We start from the raw sequence: 27,527 nt of genomic DNA on the forward strand, positions 1-27,527 counted from the left end.
ATGCCGCAGTCGGTCGATTGTTTAATTGTCCATTAATTAAGGAAACAATTGGACGCGGGCGTGTCGAAGGATAGCGGAAGGACGTGCATTTAAATATCACAATGTTCAACGTCCACGAGCCGCTGTTGCGCGTTGTTGTTGTCGGGTTCTCCACAGCGCCGCCACGTGGCTTGCACGTGCAGAAGGCAGCGCACCACAACCACCACCCCCCCAACTCGACCTGCCTCGCTCCAAATGTATAGCGTAAGAAATAATTAATTAAATAAAGAGACTTCCTCCACAACTCCCACCCCGACCCCACCTCGAACGGCAAATGGGACGAGTCACGGAGCTCAGTAGGGAAGTGGTGGTGGTAGTGTTGGTTGGTGGTGGTGGATAGGACCCCGAGTAGGCGTCACGGACGCGGGCAAGAGAACATTTTGTGCAAGTCTGACGCGTGGAGCCTTAACGCGAATGTGACACTCGGAGGGTGGTGGGTGGTGTGGGTGGGGGCAGCTTAGGTGTGCAACTTTGCGACAAAAAAGTGAGCGGCAACGATACGCGTTTGATACGTAGGCAGCACACAATGTGGTGACAAAAGGCAGCAGGATAGGAGGGGCGCAAAGGTGCCGCGCGACTTGGGTTTAGGCGGCACTCAAGCGCAGGTGTTGCTGTGTGTGGGCGCAGGTGAGCGCGTGTGTGAGCACAGGTGTTGTGTGTGTGGGCACAGGTGTTGTGTGTGTGGGCACAGGTGTTGCTGTGTGTGGGCGCAGGTGTTGTGTGTGTGGGCACAGGTGTTGCTGTGTGTGGGCGCAGGTGAGCGCGTGTGTGAGCGCAGGTGAGCGCGTGTGTGGGCACAGGTGTTGCTGTGTGTGAGCGCAGGTGTTGTGTGTGTGGGCACAGGTGTTGCTGTGTGTGGGCACAGGTGTTGCTGTGTGTGGGCGCAGGTGTTGCTGTGTGTGAGCGCAGGTGTTGCTGTGTGTGAGCGCAGGTGTTGCTGTGTGTGGGCGTAGGTGTTGCTGTGTGTGAGCGCAGGTGTTGCTGTGTGTGGGCGCAGGTGTTGCTGTGTGTGGGCGCAGGTGTTGCTGTGTGTGGGCGCAGGTGTTGCTGTGTGTGGGCGCAGGTGTTGCTGTGTGTGGGCACAGGTGTTGCTGTGTGTAGGCACAGGTGAGCGCGTGTGTGGGCACAGGTGAGCGCGTGTGTGGGCGCAGGTGTTGCTGTGTGTGGGCGCAGGTGTTGCTGTGTGTGAGCGCAGGTGTTGCTGTGTGTGGGCGCAGGTGAGCGCGTGTGTGAGCGCAACTGTGCGCGTGTGTGGGCGCAGGTGAGCGACAGCACCGCAGCGCGGGAGTGGGAGTAGGAGGTCGTCACGGGTATTGTAAATCCAGGAGAGACGTTGCCCGGCAAAGCTTCGTGAACTACCCGAAGGGTGCGATTCCCGAGTGAGCTGACTGGCTTGAACTACGCGAGTGTGGACCGAGCGTTATGGGTCCGTATCCTCGCCCGCCGCTGACGGAGCGGCCAGGTGCGGTCAACGCAGGCGTGGTGGTGACTGCTGGCTGCGAAGACTCGGAGTGTACGGGGGGAGGGCATCATCATCATCCCCACGCCGTCTTTCGAAAAAACCTCTTCAGCGCGGCCAAGGCAGGGTAAGGATTCGGTTGTGGTTTTTTTTTTTGGGGGGGGGGGGGTAGCCTCCGCACGCGTGCGCTGTTACCGTAGTCTCCACATTTGACGATTTTCATTTATTCCTCCACCCCAACCCTCCCAGATCCCGCTGTATTTGAAGGTAAAATTTTTGGGGGGGTGCGTCTTATAATCCGGTATGTGTGTGTGTAATGGGGGTAGCGGTTAGGGCTACGCTGCGCTACGAACCCGGCGACCCGGGTTCGATTCCCGCTCACGGCACAACACCACCGGTGATGGTTATCTGAACCGGTTCTGGGGCCCTCCTCCTAAGGTCAAATCGGACTCAAATGAGTACCCGGTGCGGTGCGTTAAGGATCGCCACTGGGGAGACAAAGGCGGCCGGGCGTGGTGTTGGTTGCCACCCACTTGATAGGTGCATGCTCGCTAACAGCACTTGTCGCAACAGTCTGTTGAAGCTATAAGAGGGATCTTTGTATATACTCTTTGTGTGTTGCGAAAACCAGATTTGTCGTAACTTCATTGGCACGAGGAAGACATTTTTGGTGCGTCTTACTTTCCGGGAGCGTCATATAACACGATGGAACACCATTCTTCTTCCTGGATTGTTATTTCGTAATTGCTTATGCATAAAAAGTATAGCAAATGGCTATTATTCCCCACAAACTTTGCTTTTGTGACCAGGACAGTGATATTTTGAAGTGCACCTATTTTCAATGAGAATACGGGCGAATTTGTGTCTTTTCGTTCACATAAAGTCAGGAAAAACCAACATGAATCATGTTTTATTTTTATTATTTTATTTCCATTCTACGTGACTTTACCGAAAGAACCAAGAAGATGAATCCCTGCAGTCACGAAAGCTTTAAATCGAAATTTAACATGAATCAAAATTTACATGTATTTATTCTAAAGTAAGATAAAAATGACTACAGAAGATTTAGAAGTGAGTAGTTTTTGCGAGATTTACGATTATACTGTAAATCACTTTAACGAATCAGCCCCCAAATGTCGTCTCCCATCATGTTCTCGTTATACTGTCCTTGGTAGCGGCGTTCAATGTCCGGTATACCCTGGTGGAAGCGCTCGCCTTGCTCCTCCGAGTACTCGCCCATGATCTCCATGAATTTGTCGAGATGAGCATCAAGGATATGGACTTTCAGGGACATCCTACAGCCCATTGTGCCGTAATTCTTCACCAGAGTCTCAGCCAGCTCCACATAGTTTTAGACCTTGTGATTGCCCAGCAAGCCACGAACCATTGCAACAAAGCTGTCCCAAGTCGCTTTTTCTTTACTAGTGAGCTTCTTGGGTAATTCATTGCACTCCAGGATCTTCTTTATCTGTGGTGCGACAAAGACACCGGCTTTGACCTTTGCCGCAGACAGCTTAGGGAAGAAGTCTTGAAGGTACTTGAAGGTTGCCGACTCCTTATCTACAGCTATGACAAATTGTTTCATAAGGCCCAATTTGATGTACAGTGGTGGCATCAGCACCTTCCGGGGGTCCACCAGTGGCTCCCACTTGACGTTGTTCCTCCCCACAGAGAACTCGGTCTGCTGTGGCCAGTCCCGCCTGTGGTAGTGTGCCTTGGTATCCCTGCTGTCCCAAAGGCAAAGATAGCAGGGAAACTTGGTAAAACCGCCTTGGAGAACCATCAGGAATGCCACCATTTTGAAGTCTCCGATGACCTCCCAGCCGTACTCATCATACTTCAAGGCGTCCAGCAAGGTCTTGATGCTGTTGTAATCTTCTTTGAGGTGCACCGAGTGAGCAAGGGGAAGAGACGGGTACTTGTTACCATTATGGAGCAGCACGGCTTTGAGGCTCCTGGATGAGCTGTCAATGAAGAGGCGCCACTCATTCTGGTTACAGGCGATTCCAATTGCCTCGAACAGACTGGTCACATTGTGGCAGAAGCAGAGCCCATCTTGACGGTTTAAGAAGCTGCAAAAAGGTTGGTGACGCTTCCTCTGATCTGCGACTTGCACACTTTCATTCAACAAGTTCCACAGCTTGACCCAAGACGTCAAAAGCTCGGCATTTAACTTGGTGAGGTCAATATCTATGATCAAGTTGTTGAGGTCTTTTTGGTAAGGGTAGCATGGGGTTCTTTCCTCAGCTCCACCTCATCTGGATCTGCAACGTCTTCCTCGCTTTCTGACTTGCTGCTCTCTTCTAAAGACGGCTGCTTTCTCTCCGGAGGAGTGGGTACAGGGAGCTCATGGCAGTGTGGCACCGGGGCGATGGATGAAGGAAGGTCCGGATACCTGATAGCAGGTGCATTCTTGCCAGTCCGACGTTTGGAATGGTCCACCATGTAGAAGTAGCAGTTGCTTGAGTGGTCAGTGGGTTCCCGCCAAATTATTGAGATAGCGAACTTCATGGCTCTCTTTTCCCCTCTGTAGCATCCTACAAAAATAGTCATGGGTGAAATCAATGTAATGTGTAAGAGATTCCCGCAACATTTTTCCTCTATGATAGATGCATCCGTAAACACCACACCTTTTGCACCTCGGCGCGTGATGACCGAATGGGCCGGGGATCCGCCCGATCTCGCTAGACTTCTCGGAACCTAAGCAGGGGTTGGAACCTGGACAAGCACCAATGGGATGGTCATTGAGTACCATGCGTACACCAGCTGCTGTGCGTTGCTGCTTTGCTAGCCAGTGGGACTTCAGGGCAAAATCCCATTGTTTCGCTGTACTTCTATGCTCCCATTGCGGTGCTCCCTGGCTACACCAACTTATCAACGTGGGGAAGGGCTTTAAAAAAAAACTTCAATGGCCCACACGACGTGGGGAGGTCCTCATCCAGCAGTGAATAGACAAACAAGATCTAGGCGCACTCAACTTCTAACCAAAACCAATAATCCATTTGAGAAATTAATTTTTATTATTTAACTTAAGGAATCTAATCTGGAATACGTTTTGCGTAGTTTGGTGTATCCCCCCCCCCCCCACAAATGAAAAGTGTAAAATGTACACGGTACTTTATTGCATTGAGCGGAGTGGTGGCGCAGTGGTGAGCGCACTGAGTTCTATATCTGGTCGGTGCGAGTTCGATTCGCGGCAACGCCAAACGGAAGTAGTAGGCACGCGAATTCTCAAGTGGTCGCCCGTGGCTGAGTTAGTCGTTTGGTGGGGAAAACAAAGTTTGAGAACCCCCCACCTCATCCAGCGGGGATGAGTAGATCAAGTACCCTCTTGTATTGATGCTCTTCTGCCAGCAATGGTGTGATGAGAGCAAGCACGTTGCAGGGCTGTACCTGGTCTTTTACCTCCATGGCTGAAATGGCGTGTATAGGCCTTCATCCAGCAGTGAATTGTCCAGTTCACCTCCCTCTCCTAGCCCGTCGCCTGGGCTGCGGGGCCCCTGGTGCAGTTGCACCGCCTGCACTCTCAAAAGCTGTGCCCACAACCTCTAATTCAGGTCTGTCACAGCCACTGGGCCTTTGAATTTGCAAGTGAGGGCCACTTTTCAGAAGCTGTAATCTAACACCTGGCCTCCTGTCACCAGACACTTGACCGGGAATTTAACTCGTACTGTGCTGAACGCCGCAGCCGAGCCTGGGCCTGACAGAATACAGGGCTAGTCTATGTACACGTAACCCGCCAAAACCCATCGGCGCCATCAGCCATGGTTAATCCGCTGCTAGATGAAGCCTTTCCCCAAGCCGCAGCCGCATCGCACGATCCTGTGATGTAACAATCCATCCAGCTTGTGCACGCGAGCTAATTTAATCTCTAGTGGTGGTGTGCTAATAGGTGTTCGCTAGCAGCGCATGCCCCAACGGGGTGCAAGGCTGCAACCCAAAGGTGTGGCATGACCAAATTTAATTTGTTCATTACTTCAGTCATACCCATACTTAGCCAGGTTAGAGTCAATTGAGACAAAGGGCGTGAATTATTAATTGTGTATTCATGTGTGGTGTGGATTGTGCAAGTTTGAATTTAAGTACAATAAATAAACAAACACTAATCTACAGCCCTCTGTCAATCCACTGCTTGACGATGGCCCTCCCCATGCCACGTTGGTTATTGCGGTTATTTGACCATACTTCACCATGCCAGTCAGTGTGCATTGGTGAATAGTTGTGGGGGAAGGGGAGAGGGGGTCCAGGATCGGCTCCGATATCACTCGCCACTGACGTTAGCCATGGTTGCAAATTGAAATCTGCTCACTGGGTTCACACCATTTCGGACAAACCACTACTCCATCCCATAGTTCAGTTGAGATTCCTGACCGTATGATTGCAGTTATGAGATGTCTGAGGGTCCCCTATGTATCATACATTTTTTTCCTCAAGTGGATACTGCTATTAACCGATAACGCTTTAAAAAGGGGTCACCCCACATTATTTGCAGGAACCATTACATTATATTCCATCAAGGTCGTTAAGATCTTCTGATCTCCCACTGGTCAGCACTCTCAGGTCCAGGTTGTGCTCTTTTTGGTGATCGGGGTTTTTGTTAGCATGGCACCCAAACTATGGAAGGCCTTTCCACTTGAAATCAGGGCAATCGGAGTCGGTAGATATATTCAAGTGTGCTTTGAAAACCCATCTCCTTATACTGGCCTTTCCCTCTTTAGTTTGGTCGGTTGCCCTTGTTCTGTTTTCGTTTCCTGGCTTTTCATGCATTGCGCATTGGGATCCTAGGATGGAATGCGCATTATAAATTTAAATGATCACTCGTAACTTTCTGTTCTCTGATCCATGTGTTCCTATTTTTGTCTCCCAGTGTAATTCTCATCATGCATCTCTCCTTGCTTCACTGCACACATTTCAGCTTCGCCTTCCATTCTCTTTGTCGGTGTCAAAACGTTTCCGATCCATGTCATAGCATGTGATGGGGCACTGGTTGAAAACTTTCCTGTTCAGGTGCAATGGTACATCGCTTTTCAGAATCGCATAAAAAATTGAAAATCACTTCAACGCCACTCGATTCACTTCTTTATTTCATCATTTTGATCCTGAAACCCAGTGCCGCTACTGTCAATTTTCTGCCCCTCGTTTGCAAGTCCAGGTTCAAGGTCTTCCTGTTCTCCTCTGCCTATGGACTGTCCTATAAAACAAACATGGCCGCTCTTTCCGTACAGTGTCTCGATAAGGAAGAAACGTGCGTTTTAGAGAGTATTTGGCTGCTCGAAATTTCCACATAAGCCACCTCGTTGAGCTATCATATGTGGCCAGGTCGCTTCTGAAAAAAGAGCTATATAGCTCTCAGTGGGCCTTACCTGGTAAAATACCAAAAAAATGGTTTAGTTTATATATTTCTTTAAGTGGTCACACCGTTTAGGCTCGACTATAAATAGGTTTTCATTGTGCTGCGTTGCACGCGTTACGTTGTTACGGTGCGTGTCGGTCAAGTCGCGGCAATCGAAGCATCTCCACGCTGTGGGTGCCTTCGCAATCAATACTAACCACTCGCATCCGTTGTGTAATATATCCTGCACATTCATTGTTTGCCCTTCGGCTTATTGTGCACACACGACTGCCAAGGGCAACGATTAATAAAGCCTTTTATTGTGTTGACATGAACGGTCTTTATTTTATTGGCACGCATTCGCAGTTCAAAACTGTGCAATGTTAATATTTGATCGCGGTTGCCCAGATCGCCAACGGCAAATTCTCTCCAGCTCTCCGAGGTGCTTTCGTGTCGTGCCGCGCGCTCTCCGGCACCATGTCCTGACGTTTCGCTCCGCGTGCTGGGAGCTCGTTGAGGAACTGGAAGGGAAAAAAAACAACCCCAACAACCTGGAACTGGATTCGGATCGTGAGGAAGCTCCAGGCACGCGGAGCGAAAACTTCGGACAACGCAGAGTATAACCACACAACGCATCGGAGGGGCGCGCAACCCCAACCGTGAGACCCTAGGCCAGGGGTGAGGAACCTTTTTTTCTGCTAAGGGCCATTTGGATATTTATAACATCATTCGCGGGCCATACAAAATGATCAACTTAAAAATTGTCCTGTTATATTTGGTCAAACATTTAATTAACTCGCCCCTAATGCGATGGCTGGAACTGCTTCTCTTTAGCGAGGTGTGTGATGATGTTGGCTGGTATTGACGATGTTGCTACTCGCAACTGCTTTTCCAGGTTTGCTCTTAGATTTATTGAATTTCGAGTCCCGCCTGCGGTTGCCTTGGCAGGGCCAGAGCAAATGATTTCGCGGGCCTCATACGGCCCGCGGGCCGGACATTCCCCACCCCTGCCCTAGGCAGTGGAACAAATGCCCACCGCCGACTCGCCTGGATGAGTGTTGGCGCAGGTACTGGTGGCGAGTGCCTGTTAATGCAGGGAAAGGTGAGCCAATGCTTACACACCTTTTACGCCTTTGTCTTCCCAGTGGCAACGAGGAGGACCACAATGCAAAGTAAAGGACACTTGTATTTCGCTAGGTGATATAAAGCAACTATTTAAGACCAACCTAAAAACACGGCCTTGTTTTTCAAGGGTGTCCTGGGGTCAAATCACAAGTTTGAGTACAAAACCATACGGGTAAAACAAAACATCGGTACCAATAAACCTGAACGACAAAATCACCAGAAACTGCGGTGAAATTCCACAATTATGTCTGGAACAACATGACTCGGGCGGGAAAGCGCCTGGGATTTTTGTTTTTGTTCAATGCCGGGGCGCGAAGAGGCCTTCGTTCAGCAGTGGATTGACGAACGGCCGTAAACCAACGTTCACAATTGCTGCCACGAGCTTCAATCGAGCACAAAGCACCGCGAGTGACGCGTGGCCGGGTTGTTGGCGCTGACAATGGCACCGGCGCGGTAATCGCCGCGGACACGCGGGCGCACACCCACGCGTGTTTGAACGCTTGTTGCCGTTCTTTCTCCGATGGACGCGCGTGGCTCTGCTTGTTCGCGCATGAACCGAGCCGAGCCTGGTGACGGGGGGCAGTGGTGGGGGGGGGGGAATACGACTACGGTTGCCACCTCCTGTGGCACGAACAAATAACATTTGCGTGTGTATGCATGTTGAACTTTTTTCGCACCGTACGTAGACAGCCGTGCTAATCTAATGTGCGTGAGAAGGACGACAAGCTAAACACAAAAAAGCAGTTCTAAAAGAAATGAGTTTCCAATCTAGATTGCAGTCGAAGCAGAATATCTCACAATACCAGAAGAGCGTAGAACGACATGTAAATGCATCGTCACGGGTGGTGTGTTATTATGCAAATGGTAAAAAAAAAATTAGGCTTTTAACGTCCTGAGATTTCCGCGGACAGCTGCCTCAACAAGAGGACGATCCAGGGAAATGCTGGACAGGTGGCAATCCTAAACGGGGCACAGCCCCCGCCAAGCTGACAGCTCGTACATTGCCGATGGCCGTACTGACAGATGGGGACAATGCGAAACAAGCTGAACTCTGACTCTGCTGATGACACCCAGAAGGTTGAAACCAGCCCAGAGTTTGTTCACTTACACTGATGACGCTGTTGACTATTGGTCGGCAAAGCCAATAAGGCAAATAGGCTGAAGAATTAAAAAACTGCTTTATATGTCGAGTGACGGAACAGAGTTTCTGCATGTATTAGATTTTACCCATAATGCTCCACAACAAGGGATACTTGGTTCGTATATATTTAAAGTGATGGGATTGGCTAAACATTCCAATGAAGCAGCACCCTCCTGACCAAGAGCCCTGAGACTCAATCAGCCTTTCTTGGGTAAACAATCGGCACGATCATCCAGTAGTTGCTGTTGACGCGGAGGATTGAAAATTATTCTTGTTATATGTAATTGTGTAACACGCGAAGAGACAAACGCTTGGAATTACACGGCGAGACGGGAAGAGGCACACGCGGATCAGAGGAACAAAAACGCAAGTTGACTTGCGACAAGTTAAGTGGTTGTTGTTGTTGTTGTTTGACTTGCATCCCACTGGGATTTTTTGCACACAGCGTTGGTGTGCGGTGCTTTTTTCAGGAATACTTTGCTGTTTTTTTCATGGATTTTCTGTTTGCACAGTCACACATAGTCACTTTAAGATGTTTATCTTGTTCGTGTTTTTTTTGTTTGTTGTGGTTGTACCCGATTCAAGAGCTGAATGGCTCACAGGGCTATACCAAAATAAAGAAACTGAAATAAAGAAACGAAACCTCTTTAAAGCGTGATGGACTGTGGTTGACCCTATCGATGGAGCGGCAGCCAAACAAGGGAACGAGCCTGAGAGGCGACGAGGGCCCCCGCCGCGGTGACGGAGCGATGAAATCGGCTCGTGTGGGGAGCTATGCAGATTGTGTGCATCCCAGGACAAATGAGAGACTGCGATGGCTGGGGGAGGCCTTGATCCAGCAGCGGATGACAATTGTCTGTACCGTATTCTTAGCTCTTTCGGTAAAGTCACGTTGAAGGGAAACGATAGAATAATAAAATATATATATAAAACACACCTGATGACGACCGTTTGTGTTATGGTCGAAACGTCGTGAGTATTTTTATTGTTTTATATATATTTTATTATTTTATTGTTTCCCTTCAACGTGACTTTACCGAAAGAGCTAAGAATATGAATTACTGCAGTCACGAAAGCTTTAAATCAAAATTGTCTGTACCTTGTACCAGGAGCGAACGGGCGCTTTGAATTGAGGTTAATTAGTTGGCTTGGACAGTTCTAGCCTACCGGCGCAAACACACCGTGTGTGTGTTAATACATTGCTCTTTTGTCTTTGAGTACATCGCACAGTGGTTAGCGTACTGCGCTATGAACCAAGCGATCCAAGTTCGATTCCCGTTCGCGACCAACATCGGTGACGAATATCTGATCAGGTCCTGGGCCTCCCCTAGGTCGACTCGGCCTTAATTGAGTGCCCGGTACAGTGTGTAAAATCGTCAGCACTGGGGAGACGAATGCGTTCCGGCGTGGTGCTGGCCACCCGCCCCCTCATGTGCCGTGCCGGCCTTCATAAGTGCTACACGATTAACAGGACTTGCCCCGGCAGTCTGAGGCTGTACGGGGGATCTTTGTCTCCTGTAATTGTGACTCCGTGATGCCGCACACTGTTTAATCGGCACACATGCAATTAACGCAAATCTCTGCCTTGTCTGCCAGTAGGGATTTGATGACGGCGGCGGATGTTGCTGCAGATTTACGAGCGACACGACAGTAATGCCACGGGCTGTAAACATTTTGAGAGAAATTCGTCGTCGTCGTTGTCATCGGCGACGATGACGAACATGAAAGCCTCCCCCAATCTATCGCCATCTCCTCGTGGTCCAGCAATGAGACGGCAGGCTGGCACAGTGATAACACTTGCCTCACTGCAAGTAGGCCCTAGGTTCGACTCCCAACCTTTGTTCCCCCCCGCCCCCGCCAGCAGAAAAAAATGGTTACGTGTGTGGCGGGGTAAAGTGTGGGTACTCCTGCCTCTTGCAAGAAATCTGGTGAGGTGCTATCAAGAGCTCTCCAGTGGAGGCCCTTCCACCAGCGGTGACGTGAACAAGCAATTACAGGGCTGCGCCTTTACCCCCTTTTGCTGATACCTCCGTTATCAAGGCGGTGTGGTCAGCTCTTTCAAGGCGGTGTGTGGTCAGCAGTTTTGTGAAGTTGGCTTAGGTCGTAGTCGCCCAACGCTCGTTTTCTCTGTTGGGCAGCGGAGCATCTGGGCCATCAATACTCATGAGCCAGTGCTGAGATTGTCCCTTCCGCCAGTAGTGATGGCAGGAATGCACCTTGACCCACCTATACCACAGGCCAGTAAAGCCAGACCCAGGTCGCACGATGGGACACGGCCCGAGGCTAGCACCCATACTAATTCCCCCCCCCCCCCCCGTCTCCTCCCCGCAAGGCTTTTTTGTGTGCATCTAATGTATATGCAAAAAAAAAAGAAAAGCGCCACAAAAAGCAAAAGCGTGGGCGCGCAAATAGAATAGATGAGCGACTCGGACACCGGCCGGGCCACTTTCAACACAACGGCTGGGTCTCTGTGGGAGAGAACGACCACCGGAGTCATCGCTTTTTCTTGAAAGTCGAGCAGAGGAGCTTGGCGTTGCTGCGTAAGCCAAATCTCCCAACCACCCCACCACCAACCCCGCCCCGCGGCCGCATGGACCGTGGTGGCGGCGATGCGAGCAAGCGTGTCGTGATCGCTGACCGGACACTCGATTCCCGCGGCCGGCTGCCGAGTTGCGCAGTGATTTATCAACAGTGCGCCCTCTCGCCCGTCCGCCGTAAAAACAGGCGGGATGCCCGAACGCCCTCTGATGTCAGACTCAGAATTGGAATATTTATTTATACAGTGAGGGAAAAAAGTATTTGATCCCCTGCTGATTCTGTACGTTTGCCCACTGACAAAGAAATGATCAGTCTATAATTTTAATGGTCGGTTTATTTGAACAGTGAGAGACAGAATAACAACAACAAAATCCAGAAAAACGCATGTCAAAAACGTTATAAATTGATTTGCATTTTAATGAGGGAAATAAGTATTTGACCCCTCTGCAAAACATGACTTAGTACTTGGTGGCAAAACCCTTGTTGGCAATCACAGAGGTCAGACGTTTCTTGTAGTTGGCCACCAGGTTTGCACACATCTCAGGAGGGATTTTGTCCCACTCCTCTTTGCAGATCTTCTCCAAGTCATTAAGGTTTCGAGGCTGACGTTTGGCAACTCGAACCTTCAGCTCGCTCCACAGATGTTCTATGGGATTAAGGTCTGGAGACTGGCTAGGCCACTCCAGGACCTTAATGTGCTTCTTCTTGAGCCACTACTTTGTTGCCTAGGCCGTGTGTTTTAGGTCATTGTCATGCTGGAATACCCATCCACGACCCATTTTCAATGCCCTGGCTGAGGGAAGGAGGTTCTCACCCAAGATTTGATGGTACATGGCCCCTTCCATCGTCCCTTTGATGCGGTGAAGTTGTCCTGTCCCCTTAGCAGAAAAACACCCCCAAAGCATAATGTTTCCACCTCCATGTTTGACGGTGGGGATGGTATTCTTGGGGTCATAGGCAGGATTCCTCCTCCTCCAAACACGGCGAGTTGAGTTGATGCCAAAGAGCTCCATTTTGGTCTCATCTGACCACAACACTTTCACCCAGTTGTCCTCTGAATCATTCAGATGTTCAATGGCAAACTTCAGACGGGCATGTATATGTGATTTCTTGAGCAGGGGGACCTTGCGGGCGCAGCAGGATTTCAGTCCTTAACGGCGTAGTGTGTTACCAATTGTTTTCTTGGTGACTGTGGTCCCAGCTGCCTTGAGATCATTGACAAGATCCTCCCGTGTAGTTCTGGGCTGATTCCTCACCGTTCTCATGATCATTGCAACTCCACGAGGTGAGATCTTGCATGGAGCCCCAGGCCGAGGGAGATTGACAGTTCTTTTGTGTTTCTTCCATTTGCGTAAAATCGCACCAACTGTTGTCACCTTCTCACCAAGCTGCTTGGCAATGGTCTTGTAGCCCATTCCAGCCTTGTGTAGGTCTACAATCTTGTCCCTGACATCCTTGGAGAGCTCTTTGGTCTTGGCCATGGTGGAGAGTTTGTAATCTGATTGATTGATTGCTTCTGTGGACAGATGTCTTTTATACAAGTAACAAGCTGAGATTAGGAGCACTCCCTTTAAGAGTGTGCTCCTAATCTCAGCTTGTTACCTGTATAAAAGACACCTGGGAGCCAGAAATCTTTCTGATTGAGAGGGGGTCAAATACTTATTTCCCTCATTAAAATGCAAATCAATTTATAACATTTTTGACATGCGTTTTTCTGGATTGTTTTTGTTATGCTGTCTCTCACTGTTCAAATAAACCTACCATTAAAATTATAGACTGATCATTTCTTTGTCAGTGGGCAAACCTACAAAATCAGCAGGGGATCAAATACTTTTTTCCCCTCACTGTAGTGGAGCAATCTGATGAGCTATAAAGCTCTTTATACAGATGTCCAGTAGGTGCGGGTCAGAATGTTACAAGCACAAACGATACAAAACACGATCGGGATGCAGAGTACAGGAAAGGCAAACAAATCGCTCAAAAATATACAACTAAAACTAAACTATTTTTATTTTACCACTCAAAGCCCACCCATGGTCGTTTGCATTTGGCCAACCTCTCGAAGCTCACATTTGGACAACGAAAATAACAACACAAGGTTGAGAAGAATTCTTAAAGAGTTTTTATAAACTGCAGAGACTAAAAGGGAGATTAAGCCCATCAATGAAGATGAGCACTGCTGCGTGATTGTTGAAGCAGAGACACTTTGACTTATTTGTCGACATCAGGAAACCATCAAGACATTGGTTTACACATTTATATCCATTCATCGGTCAAGGCCTCTCCATGCCATATTGCTCACGAGGGATCTTTGACCAAACTTTACCATGCTGGTCAGTGAGGATTAGTGGCCCCGGACTGATTCTGGTGAGGCCCAGGTCCGATTTGAATGTCGGATCACTGATGTTTGATCGTAGCCAGGAAATTGACTCGTGTTTTCAGGTTCATAGTGCAGTGTGCTAACTGCTGCGCCACCACTCCACCCCACATTTAGTTGTTTTAAATCGCACGGAAAGAAAATAAAAATGGAATACTGCCATGGCGTCACTATGGTTACCCAGGTCACACTTGTGAAGAAATAATCTCAACGGGCCTCAGGCTGGCTAAAGGACATGAGCTTATTTATTATAATAAACCATCTTGCATTGTGTGAACTGTATGTGAGAATTGCATATGCATTATAAAGTACATTCGCATATGGCCACGGCTTAATTTCACCCGGAGCTGTCCAGAGCTGAGCTCTGGAAAATATTTCCCTGGGGGTTTGAGGGCCACGGGAAAATATTCCACAAAACATTGATCCATACATATGAATTTTACTCTAACGTACTTGCAGTCAATGCCATTTAAACAAACCATAATTAATAATAATCCCACGTGGATTGTAGAGTGGCAGTTACGATGCAGGAGGTCGTGACACAGAAGAAAGTTGGGTCGGGGAGGGGTCATCGCCGTGACAGTGAACGGTCTCTCAGACTGGAAGTTGCTCATAGAATCGATGGACTGCTCGATATCGCATCAAGCCATGATGCACACGCGAACTCCGTCCATGCGCTCGGAACACAATGCGCAGTTTCTTGCGGCGTGTGTTGCAGACTGTTGGCTCAGCCGACCGTCTTCATGAAACCGCCCCCTAAAGTTCCCTTGGTGTAGTTTTTTTTTTTTCCGCGGCTGACGGGCGCGGTGCATCGAAATTCGCATGCAGTGCAGTGTGCGATCAACGGTGTGATAGTTTGCGCACCGGACCCGCAATCCAGAGGTCGCCAGTTTGAATCGATCTCTTTTTGCACAGCAGATGAAACAACGGTGCAAGTTTCTGAAATCCTTCTCTCCCTGGGGGGGGGGGTGGGGGGGGGGGGTGGTGTGCGATCTTTGTTTTTGCGTGACCAGGAACCTGCCTCTGTGCCAGGAGATCGTGGAGTTGGAGGGCATCGCGAGCCTCTCTCGGCGCGATGCAGCGGGCCACACGGCCGCTCACTGGGCGGCCTTGGGGGGCCACGTCGCCGTGCTGCGGTACTTCGCCGAGTACGGCGGCGGCGCCGGCGACTCGGCCCTCGCGGTGAACGCCCCGAGCGACGCAGAGCCGGGCTCGCGGCCCATCCACTGGGCGGCCACCAACGGGCACGTGGCGGCCATGGAGGCGCTGCTGGTGGCCGGCGTGCCGATCGACGAGCCGGACCAGCGCGGGTGCACGCCGCTCGTGGTGGCGGCGCAGTTCGGGCAGACGACGCTCGCCGGCTACCTGCTGGGGCGCGGCGCGGCGCTGCAAGCCTGCGACACGGAGGGAGACAATGCGCTGCACTGGGCGGCGTTCAAAGGTTGTTGTCGCCATCGCCGTCGTGTTTTCGTCCGCACCGATCACCGTCAGGTGTGACAACCACAACACCTGACGGTGATTGCTTGTGTTGCAGTCGAGACGTCGTGAGAATTTTATTGTTTTAGATTTTTATTATTATTTTATTGTTCCCCTTCTGCGTGAATTTACCGAGAGAACCAAGAACAGGCTTATGTTTGTGGCCAAATTGCCGGGAACGCGCCCGATCTCGTCAGCTCGCGGGAAGCTAAGCTGGGTTGAGCCCGGATAGAGTTTGTGTGGGCGGTTGCCATGCATAACAGGTGTTATAGGCTTCTGCGAGGCTATGCGGTGGGCAGCAGAGGCCAGGTCCGGAAAATCCATTGTTGTTACTGTGCCATGATCCAACGCCTATTGCACCTTGCCTTCGCCACCCCGCACTGACCAGCGCGGTGAAGTATGGTCAACCCCCGAGACCAAGAAGGCATGGGGAGAAGCCTTCATACAGCATTGGATTAACAAAAAGGGTTGTACATGTGAATGCAAAGGGGCATTCCTGTCATTTTTTTTAGAAATGTATCATTCATTCTATGTATGTATGTATGTTGAACTTCTTTCGCACCATACATGGCCAACCGTGCCAATAGGAGGTGCAAAAATCGCTTTCCCGAAAACAACACAATTTCAGATTTAAAAAAAAATGTCGATGGCTTTCGGCCCACAATGACGAAAGCGAGCACGCGTCGAGAAATTGTAAAACCGGGCCGGCGCCCTTGCGGCTTGACGCCGAGAGAGTTCGTGGCAAAAACGGCAACAAAAAATAAAGAAACCGGCGCGTGCGTTTCGGCGGGCAGCATGAGCTGAGCGTCGCCATGTGTGACGCGATTCTCTTCGGCAGGGCACTGCGAGCTCACCCGCCTGCTCACCTACTCGGGCTTCAACCCCCGGCAGACGGACAAGTTCCAACAGGTGGGTGCTGGAGAGCCGCGACAGCCGCCCCGTTGCACACGCGTTTGAGAAATCCCACGCGCGTGTGTGGACTTGTATATAGCCTGCGCGCGTGCGCGTGTGTACGATCGCTGCGCCGAGCGGTGGTGCAGCGGTTAGCGCGCTGCGCTACAAACCTGACGACCCGGGTTCGATTCCCGCTCATGGCCAACGCCAGGTGACGATTTTCTGATCCGGTCCTGCGCCTCCCCTAGGTCGAGTCGGCCTCAAATGAGTACCTGAGTGTCGCGGTGTGTAGTAAACATCGCCACTGGGCAGACAAAGGCGGTCGGGCGTGGTGCTGGCCACCCACCCCCTCGTGTGCCTTGCCGGACTTGGTAGGTGCTCGCTAACGGCACTTGCCCCAACAGCCTGCAAAGGCTACTCGGGGGATCTTTTGTGCGCGCATTGTGAACTGCAAGAGGCTGAAAGTAGAAAGTGATCACAAATGCACGCCAAGGGAGTTGAATTGCAAATACACGTACAGTAAACGGCGGCACAGTGCTGGGGGACATGACCTTTTGTGTTGGTTGACTGTGTGGCCGTTCCAAGCATTATAGACGTGTGTGTGAGCGCACGTGTGTGTGTTTGTATTGAGGGCGGTGGTTCAGTGGGGTCTCAAAGCGCTGCGCTGCAAACCCGGCGACCTAGGTTCGATACCCGAGTTATGGCTAACTTTCGTGGTGAATTCTATCTGAACCTGCCCTGGGCAGGTTGACTTGGCCTTAAATGAGCGTTTGGTGCATTGTCTTATTATCAGTCCCGGGAAGACAAAGCTGGCTTTTCTAGATTTGAAGCTTTCGTGACTGCAAGGATCCATACTCTTTGGTTCTATTCGGTAAAGTCACGTAGGTAAAAACACAGCTTAAAGGACGCGACCTGAGCTTGGCTGTCTTCACTCCAACGCTGTCCTCTGGACAGTACGGTCCCTTCACCTGATGAAGGCCACTTGTGTGCTATATATAGGTGCTCGGTGACAGCACCAACCCCAACTCACTCTCTCTGGCTATATGGGGAGTCGTTTTTTTAATGTATGGAGCAGTGGCATAGGTCTGAGCACATTACGCTTTGATCCTAGGCACCCGGATTCGATACCTGCTCTTGATTCACTCCACCGGTGGCAATTATAAACTTTATTTGGTTTGGGCCCACTTGTAGGTCAACTCGGCCCTAAAATCTGTCTGGTAAAAAAAAACATTTTCCTCGTCCGGTGCACGCGGTTCTGGCCACAGCAGCTTCTCGGGCACTGCTCCAGCCGTAATAGGTGCTCGCTAACAGCACTTGCCTCGGCGGTCTGTCTCTCAACGTGGGGTGCTCGCTCTGTTTGTCTTTGTGTGTGCAATCGGAACGGATTGGCCAGGTGGTGTGGGGGCGGGGGGGAGAGAATGTTGCCCTGGCAGGTATTGAGGATGTGGTGAGACTCGGGCCACGGCGATGTTTAGATGACCTATCTGATTTGGTCGCCCGGGTAACGTGCACGGTAATTGCGTAGTCGGAGACGGGAAGAGGCGGAGCACACGTTTCAGGGAGCAGATGCAAATCTGAGACGTCGTGTTGTACGTGTGTTGAACTTCTTCTTTTGCGCCGTACGTAGCTAATCAGAGGTGCGGAGGAAGGGCAACAAACTGAACACAAGGAGCAGTTCTAAAAAAATGCGTTTTCAATCTGTATGATTATAAAAGTGCACAGTTCCAGTGGCTTCCTAATATTGGAAGTAAGAGCGTTCCAGGCGACCGCAGAAGCGCATCTGAAAGCGCCGCGCGATGCGGTGACCACCGTCTGTGTTCGATGGCCAGTCAAAAGCCGCCGCTGCGAGGATGAGTTCGCGTGATGGTGGCTTATGCGACTTGACGAGATCGGCAAAGGTATCGTGGTTCATTTGTGGCAAGAAGTTTGTGTGTGCCATGAGTGCGACCTTACAATGTGTTCGCTCGGCATCAGGCACTGGATTGACGGACATGGGCGGTGTGTTGAGTTATGACCGAGTTGTAAAGTGGGCTCGGGCTGGACACGCCATGGCTAGTGGAGGGGACGGTGGCCTCTGGAACGGCAGCCAAGGGGGAGGGGACACAGCAGGGAGCGCGCGTCTGCCGTGGAGACGGAGCGATGAAATTGGCTCGTGCGGGAGCGAGGTGGATTGCCGCTCATCACCAAACGCGCACTGACCGGCGTGGTGAAGTATGGTCAACTATCCCATTTTTTTATTGATCGCAACAACAACAAAAATATGAGATGAACTCGATGAGGAGAACTCTGTATGGGCAAATCTCAGCAAGTCACTTCTTTTGGTTTGAGGCAGCATTTGTGTTTACATTGGCAAGGAATGTCAGCAATGCTTCCTCCAACAACAAATCCGTAAAAAAAAAAATGTTGCATGCCCAGCTCTACGAACACAAGCAGACGCAGTTAAATATTTGTACGAGTCCAGCCTACGTGTTCCTATCGAATCCTGCGCCCACACTCCTTGATGGTTCCGATACTCAAGACGGTCCTTCGCTTGCAGCATGTTGAGTCGCCGGAAGGAAAGAGGGGAGGAATGGTTCAGGAAGCGATTGTAAAGTTTAAAAGCAATACAGAAATGATAATTGTTATGATTTATTTTGATTAAATGATACGGAAAATATTATAATAATGTGATGGGCGGAATATTACATGGCAGGATCGTGAGAGGTGGCGAAGGTGGCGTGGGAAGGCCTTCATCCAGCAGCGGATTGACCATGGCTGTCGGTGATATAGCGGCCTCCCCCATGCCGCGTGGGTGCGCGGTTTTTATCACCACTGCGGAGCGCAGGCCCCAGGCTCAAAATCAGCATCGTTGAAGTTGTAATTGTTAATGAACTAATGTTACTTGATTTGTCAAGGTTAGTAACCTCTGTGGGGAGGATACTTTTCCATTGTCAAGGTTATTACAAGAACTCAGCGGGGGGTGGGGGGGGGAGGAACGAGACTATCGGAAGGAGGGAATTCAAAGGTGGAGCAGTACGAGGGAAGAGAAGCGTTGTGATCTGCGCTGTATAGGTATATTTGTTGAAGTTCTTTCGCACCACACATAGCCGGCCGTGCTAATCGGCGGTGCAGGCGCGGTGGCGGAACGCAGCGTGGGCGAGATGACGCGGTCGGTGTCTGGTCACTTGGTGCACCGCCGCCGACGCAGCAGCGCCACCAAATGAGTTTCTGAATAAAGAAAAAAAGAAAGAAAGGACGACCGTGGGAGGATCGTAGTGACCGGTCACAGCAAAGATCTTCAGTTTATCGGCTGCGCTCGGACGTTGGACAAAAGAGGCGGTGGCTACGCCGGACTGCCCGTGTCCACTGCGTTTGCAGACCCAAATACGAAGCGCTCAATCGTTTAGGATTTAAAAGCTGGCGCGGCGGCGGCGGCGGTGCCGCGTCGTGTCGCCGCCGTGACCATGGAGGCGACTGCGCGTGCGTCTCCGTGGCTCGAAGGAGGCGCTCCGAACAGAACGGAGCCTTCTGTTGGGCCTCCGCGTTGGCAGGACCCCGGGCGAAGGCGAAATGTCTCTCCAACCGCGGTGCACGGCAGACCTTTTAGTCACAATCAGAGCCTTTATTTAGACTGGAGGAATCCGATGAGCTGTGAAGCTCTTTTTTTGTTTAGAGATGTCCAGTAAGAGCGAGTCAGGACGTTGGTGTTTGGTGGACCACTGCTGGCAGACGGGCCACAGCCCCTCCAGGGGAGGGTATTTTGGCCGATTTTATTTGTTTTCGCTTTTGTCGTTGTGGTGGACGCGGGTCGTTCTCTTGCAAGCGAGACTCGTTCTAGGTTTCTTGAGTTCACACTTGGCCAAACAGAACAAACCTGAAACTCATCATAACAACAAAAATGAATTTTGATCCGTAAACAAGGATGCACCGATTTAGCGACGATATTTAATTCGTGCGCTCACGGTTTGAGTGACAAAATCGCGTCCGTAACGCTCCATCCGTTTACGATTCGTGCAAATTTACACCCGCGTACGCTCTTGCAAAACATCACCCATCCTGGCTCTCTAGAAAAGTGGAACGAAACGAGCGGTTAAGGCTGCGTTCGCCGGACGTGACCGCGCGCAAGTGTCTGTTCTGTTCCCCTGCGTGCTGCACAGACCCCGCTTCACCTCGCCGTGCTCAGCGGGGACCTACTCACCGTCAAGCTGCTCTGCGAGCAGGTATGTACCGTCCGGCGGGATTGACACCGTGGGTGGGGGGGGGGGGGGGTGCGGTGGGCAACCGCGACCAGAGCAGGGAGCGGTATCGGCGAATCCAGGAAAGCCTCGCCGAGTCTCGAGGCTTGTTGTCGGGAAGGTCCCGCTGCATCGGGATGTTTGGCTGATGCTGTTATTTTACTGAGCTCGCGCGGCTTCGTGCCGAGAGACCCGCCCTAATGCTCGCACGAGGGGCGGGCGTGGGGGAGGCGATACTCGGAAAACGTCTGCCGCACAGACGGATTCATGAAACCCTCCTTGTTGCACTGCCATCTCCCAGCCACGTCGCAGCTCGATAGGAGGGGGTGACGGGCAGCGGGGGAGGGGGGGTGGTGAGAGGCCTTTATCCAGCAGTGGATAGATGCATCGCCGATACTGATGATCTCCGCGTGCGTGTGCGCGCCTGCGTAGGACGAGGTGGAGCTGAACGTCTTGGATGCGAATGGGAACACGCCGCTTGCGCTGGCCCAGGGCCGCAAGTACGGTGACATCGTGGCCTACCTCACCAAGGCGACCGCGCGTTCGCGCAGCCTGCTACAGTGCTGCGACCTCAGGTGCCGCAACGGAAATCGCCATCCTGGGTCAAGAGGTCAACTATTGGCCAATCAAACAATCGAGCTCAAGCGATCACAAATGAATGTTCATTTAAATATGACGTCCAAGATTTGATTGTACCTGCAGCATTCATGATTCGGAGTTGGAAATTAGTTCCAGAAGCAGGGGGGCATGGCCACTAAGCTCCCCCCGTCCCCCCACCCCTCGTGATTTCAAACGACTTCTAGGACCCACCAAGAGGTCGGCGCTCGCCGATACCAACATGCAACTTGCAGCGTAACGTGTCGTCCGTTCCAGTAAAGCCAAACTCCCAAAACGCTTGAAAGAGCCTTGTAGGTATTCATATTCCTGGTTCTTTCGGTAAAGTCACGTAAATAGAAAACAAAAAGATTCAAATAAAATGATAATTAACTAAAAAAATAAAATATATTTTATTATTTAATTGTTTCCCTTCTACGTGACTTTACAGAAAGAAGCAAGATTATAAAATAAAACATTTTAATAATAAAAATAAAATGAAACATTGAAAATAATAAAAGCAAAAAACCCACGACGTTTCGATCGCAACACAAGCGGTCTTCATCAGGCGGAGAGAAGAGGGGGCAAGCCTCCAAATGTAGCAGCTACATTGTAGGTTGTTTGCTTTTATTATTTTCAATTAATTTTGTATTTTTAATTTACTTTCCGATGTTTATTGTGAGTTTTTTGCTTTTATTATTTCCAATTTATAATATTATTTTTTGTTATTACATTTTTATTATTAAAATTTTTATTCTAAAATGTTTTTCTTTTTTAGATTTTTTTGTTTTCTATTTACGTTACTTTACCGAAAGAACCAAGAATATAAATTCCTGCAGTCACGAAAGTTTGAAGGCCTTGTAGGTAAGCGAGCAGAATCTGCATGAGTGCATGGGGAGGCAGATGGGGGCGGCAGCGTCGAGGTAACGACCGTGGATGCCGCGAGATTTCTGCCACGCGTTCCGTGACAGGGCTCGAGCACGCGTGTCGCACGCGCGCACGCGCTGTGAGCAAGACGTCGGAGCCAATTCCATCGGTTAATTCTTCGCGGAGGTTTTCGCGACCCAGAAATTATTATTTGTGATTGGGCTTTTTGGGTCGGACTGTTTGGTCATTGCCGGAACTCGATTCGAAGATCGTATTTCATTGTTGTGTGGCTTCTACCCCCCCCACTTCCTCCCCACTCCACATGCAGGAGCCTGGTGCTGGGGCCTCCCGGGAAGTCGAAGGCCCCCGTGATGTTCTTCTACTGCACGCTGCTGCTGTGGGGTTACCCCACGTACGTCCTCCACGTGAGTGCACGGCGCGCACACTCCACCAAGCTGTCGGTTCTCTGGTAACCTCGCTCTGCAGTTGCGTTTTGACTCATCGATCCCTTGTGACTCTTTACATTATCTGTGTGTGTGTTTTTTTAGCTATGGGAGGGAAAACAGGAGAATCCACAGGAAAACTTACACAGTAGAGGGGGCACCCGGTTCGGCATTCGAACCTAGACCCATCTTGTTGCGCGTCACGAGTGCTACCGCAGCGCCAGCCCGCCGCCGCCCTCCACCCCTTTCCGCTGGACCATCGTGCGACCTCCGACCTGGCTCGTCGCCCCTTTGCCCCTGTCGCTCGCGGTCTGGTCCAGGTGCTGCCCCTGACGCTGCTGGAGATGAAGGCCGTGAACGTGACGTTCGTAACGGGGAACCTGGTCATGTGGTACTTCTTCCTGCGTGCGTCACTCTCTGATCCCGGGTTCCTCCCGCAGAACAACCCCGACTACGACCACGCCATCAAGCAGGTGCGCGCGTTCGTGCGCCGTAGCCTGGCACAAGCGCCGTGGTGACATCAACGCCACTCGGTGGCGAACGGCTGTTGTTGTTGTTGTTGTCGCGTCACGAAGCTGGGTTGGGGAGGCACACGGTGCTCAGACCGTGAACACGCTCGAGGTGCAGGGTACAGCCCTGCAACGTCCCGCTCATGCCACCGCTGGCAGAAGCGTCTCCCCAAGAGGGGGGGCGAGACGCAACGGTGGGGGATCCCTGCCCCCCCGTCCCCCCCGCGCGTTTGGTTGGCCGCCGAGAGATTGTGCCGTCGGCATTTCCATCGTTGGGTCTCCGGTGAAGTCACGTGGTCCAAAGTAAAACTCGTACGATATTCATTTCCCTGAATTATTTTCTTTTACCGAGCTTTTGCTTCTGTTTGTGTGTTTTAAAATCGGTAAAGGTGCAGCCCTGCAATTGTTTTCTCATGCCACGGCTGACGGTAGGGCCTTCTCTTCCATGCTTGCCAGATATATTGGAAGGGGTGGGTGTACCCACTCGCCGTGGTGTACCAAATAAAACTGCAGGATGGATGAAGGCTATGCGTAAAAAAAAACCCGCTGTTATATAGGTTGCTGTGGGGCTATGCCGAGGGCGGCAAAAGACAATGCAGCAAAATCAAATGTTATTCTCACCGCCTTCACGAACTCTGACCAGCGTGGTGAAGTGTGGTAAAGCAACCCCCTACGACCTGCACGGAATGGGGGAGGTGTGGTGCCGAAGATGAGGGGCCTGGAAGTTTCAGAGGCGCCGCTGCAGAATCGTCTCTCATTGAATCGTCACCCAAAGCGGTTCGGCGACATCGCCGCCCTTCTGAACTTCCGCTCCGACTAAGTGCCCCCTCCATTTTTTTAACGGCTCTCAACTAAAGTTCTCAACTAAGGTTGAAAGCCGTTAACGCATTAGCTCTGTCTGCCTCTACGCCCGCCCGTCCGTCTGTTTAAATGGAAGGGGTGCGATGTGTCTGGTAGCGACGAACCAAAACGAACGCTATGTTCCTATTAATTCGTGCCACTGCGCTTTGGGACTTTCTCGAAATGAAAAAAAAAACCCGGTCGAATTGATCAAAGTGTCGCCCGAAATTTAAAGACGCGCAAATTGAGCACCGAAAGGACAAACGCGTGCCAGAAATCGTTTGGGGAATCCATGCGTGCGCATGATTTTTATTCCTCGTTTCAAATGATTTTTTCGTATTTTTTTTTTTACCACCACGGCGTGCGCATCTACGCGAGAAGCGGGGGTGATTAATGGCGTGGCCACTGAGGCGGCTGCGGCGATGGCGGCGGCGTTTCATGTAGCCGCCGCCTTAAGGACGACCTCAAAAACCCTCCGCAGACCCCTCCCTCGAGCAGTGCCCACTACCCTCGGTGCAGCCTCCAGACGCTCTCTCGCTCCCTGAGCTCTCCCCTGCATCCGCTCCCCCTCCCCGCCCTGACTTAATTCCCTTACCAGCTGAGACACTGCTCAGCAGATAAACGCCAAGGTCAGGGAGATTGACCGACACTGGCGTCCATCAAATTCCACTCTGTGCAGTCTCCTTAACGACAAACGATTTGCGTGTCGGTGGGCAGTTAGTAGCACAGTTGTAGGGTGCATTGAATGTACTCTGTAGGGTATTGAATACGGGTGACAGGACATACACAGCTATCTGTAGCATTGCGTGTGTGTGTGTGTGTTTCACTTGGCCTCAAAACGCACCTTGCCTGGTACAAGCGCTGTGGTGAATGGCAGCTGTCAGCATTTTTTGGGTATTTATATATTTAGATATCTACTGTACAATAGATGTATTGTACAGTAGGTGCCCTGGTTGGAATTTTGACATGTACAGCACTTTGCGATCTTTCGTTGAAATGCGCTGTATAGAGATAAATTACGAGTATTATTATCAGTGCATTCAGAATTTTTTGTGCTGCATCATCTGCGGTGATTTCCCCCCCTCCCCGCCCACCCCCACATACGGTATTCAAGTGACTTAATCATATTTATAAATTCATCAAATTGATCAACAATGTGCGACTTACCCACACGTGTGATTCTGGTGACTTTCGAGCCGTTTCTATTTTAATCCGGCCGTGTAATGTCCTGCGTCACCAGAATGTTTAAATCCATTCTGTCCGATCGACTTCACCCAGGCTCTGTGGGCAGCCGTGGTTTCCCCTTTCAGCAAAAAAAAAAAAACTGGGAGTGAAATTCCAGGTGGTCCCTGCCAAGATGGAAATGTGCCCTTGGAAGTGACACGAGTCTAAATAATCATCATCATCATCAACATCAATCGTGGTCAATCCACTGTTGGATGAAGACCTCCGAAATGCGTCGCCATCCCCATCGTGTTCCGACTGCAGGTGAAAGATCATTCAACTATTTTCTCTGACGACGACCCTTGATGATGACGTTGATAATGATGATAATGTCTCAACTACTAAACTAGGGTGAAATGCATGACAATGCCGATACTAGGCTAAAGCTGAAATCACACGTTGCCCTTTTCATGCTTTGCTGTTGCTTTACACTGTTTTTGTTGTTTGTAACGAAGTAAACCACATTTATATTCATATACACACATAGATATACCTATATATGTAAATACCAAAATGCCATGTTCGGTCTTGCTCAGCCCCCGCTGCCTCGAGAACATTATCCTGAGTTTCAAACGACACGCAGGAAAACGCGTACAAAACGTCCGTCTTGCTCTGCGTCCTCGGTCAGGCTCGTTGGTTTTAGTTGGCGTCAGTCGGCCAACGCTTTGGCCGACCCCCCCCCCCCCCCCCCCCCGCCGGCGAGCAGCCGCAGCCATCGTCACGGTCGACTATTGTCGTCCGCCACTCGTCCGTGCGACAAAAACAGTTAAAATGAGAAAGAGAAAAAAAAAAAAGCAACGAAAAACCGCTTCGTCTCGGCAACATTCCCCTCGACCGACGAAATCGCCAACCGCTCGTGCGCGCGGAACGCCTGCGCAGATGGCGCGGTACGCGGACTGCGAGCACGCGGCGTCGGCGCTCAGCCGGCTGTGCCACACGTGCCGCCTGGTGCGCCCGCTGCGCTCCAAGCACTGCCGCGTGGCCAACCGCTGCGTGGATCACTTCGACCACTACTGCCCCTACGTGTACAACACGGTCGGCTTCCGCAACAGGTGAGGGCTGGTGCGACGCGGTGCGACGCGGTGCGACGCGGTGCGACGCGCTGTTGTGGTGCGGCGCGACACGGCAAAGGGACTGAGACGGGGGAGGTGGGGGGTGGCACTCCTAACCAGGGTGCCGCCCCCCCCCCCCCCGCCTTAAGCCAGCAAAGACCGTCAGCGTTTACTGAAGAACTGCATTGCGGTTCTCTTATCTTCGGTCACCGCCCAAATACATTTGAGCAAATGTGAATGACCGACAGGCAGCAGCGATAGACAACGGTGGACCAGTTTCGTGATTCGTCAGCACGGGGTAGGGTCACCAGTGCTCGCTGCTGCCAAGTCTGCCTCTGGGAACCGTATTTGTGCAGTGCCCCACTTCCACATGAGCTTGGCCAGCGGCCTGCCCTTCTTCTGCTTATGGTTGGCTTTGCCTGCGTTTTGCAGATTTTTACTTCAGCCAGGTCAACATCAGGGTGATGGGTTGCTTCAACGCAATCGTTCTCTCAAGGAATTGTGCAACTTAGTCACCTGCCATGCCGGGCAGGGGAAGTCGATTCCAGTGGCAGGGAGCAAGGGGTGAGAAGGACCGAGAGCGGGATTGGGCGCGGCGAGAAGGCTGTGGATCTCACAGCGCGTGCCCCCACAGGTTTCACTTCTTGGGCTTCCTGGCGACCATGTCGCTCAACTGCTGGCTGGGCGTGCACATGACGTGGTCGGTGCTGTCCTGGTATGGCCGCGACCTCCTCCTCTTCGCCGGTCTCCTCTTCCTCTGCGTCTTCGGCACCATCTCTGGCGGCATGACCATCGTCTGTGTAAGCCGTGCGGCGCCGCGGTGGCCCCGATGGCGTGCAGTCGCTCGGAATAATAATCGTTTACGGCACTTTGTCAATCCACTGCTCGTTTCTATTTTACGTTGCGCGATGAAGAAGGGAGGTTGCCCGAAACGCTGCCTCTCGTATATATTTTCTCTCTCCCAAACGTCCCCGCCCCCCCACCCACCACAGCTGTACATGGCGGGCACGAACACGACGACCAACGAGCGGATCAACGGCATGCGCTACGACTACATGAAGGATGAGCACGGCCGCTTCTTCAACCCCTTCGACCGTGGCGTCGTCGCCAACCTCCTGGAGTTCGTGGGGGCCGTGCGGCCGCTGGGGGAGGCCGAGCTGCAGCGGCGTCGGCGTCGTCGCGACGGCGGAGTCTCGCTCGTGTGAGCGACGGCCGCGGTGACGACGCCGCGGTCGTCGCCTCTCTCGCCGCCTCCGCACGGACGCCGGAGGAGCCCGGGACGAGCGGGGGGGGGGGGGGGGGGCGGGGAGGGGGAGCGGTGGGGGGGGGGGGATGGCGGTGGAGCTGGCAGGAAGCAGGAAGGAGCGGGGGGAAGCGAGAAGTGGGGGAAAGCTGGGGGGAAG

The 27,527-nt window shown here is 51.5% G+C and overlaps 1 protein-coding gene across 3 annotated transcripts; it reads left to right on the top strand.

Moving 5' to 3' along the window:
* The first annotated feature begins 13 nt into the window (after nt 1–13).
* LOC116942939 (uncharacterized) lies at nt 14–27,405 on the top strand. 3 transcript variants are annotated; one of them, XM_032955425.2, is made up of 11 exons: nt 14–666; nt 1,301–1,625; nt 15,025–15,452; nt 16,326–16,396; nt 20,518–20,580; nt 21,028–21,170; nt 22,385–22,481; nt 22,820–22,972; nt 25,952–26,124; nt 26,759–26,924; nt 27,117–27,405. In XM_032955425.2, exons 2-11 carry the CDS (start codon nt 1,462–1,464, stop codon nt 27,327–27,329), a joined length of 1,671 nt encoding a protein of 556 aa, XP_032811316.1. In that variant the 5' UTR covers nt 14–666; nt 1,301–1,461; the 3' UTR covers nt 27,330–27,405. The 3 variants fall into 3 exon arrangements, with proteins under 3 accessions (XP_032811316.1, XP_075923560.1, XP_075923559.1); XM_076067445.1 differs by having other exon boundaries at nt 14–523; XM_076067444.1 differs by lacking the exon at nt 14–666 and adding an exon at nt 702–1,256.
* Nucleotides 27,406–27,527: the final 122 nt, after the last annotated feature.

The sequence above is a fragment of the Petromyzon marinus genome, chromosome 16, assembly GCF_048934315.1.
Source record: "Petromyzon marinus isolate PM22_M1 ecotype Great Lakes invasive population chromosome 16, UKy_Petmar_22M1.pri1.0, whole genome shotgun sequence".
Classification (NCBI taxonomy): domain Eukaryota; kingdom Metazoa; phylum Chordata; class Hyperoartia; order Petromyzontiformes; family Petromyzontidae; genus Petromyzon; species Petromyzon marinus.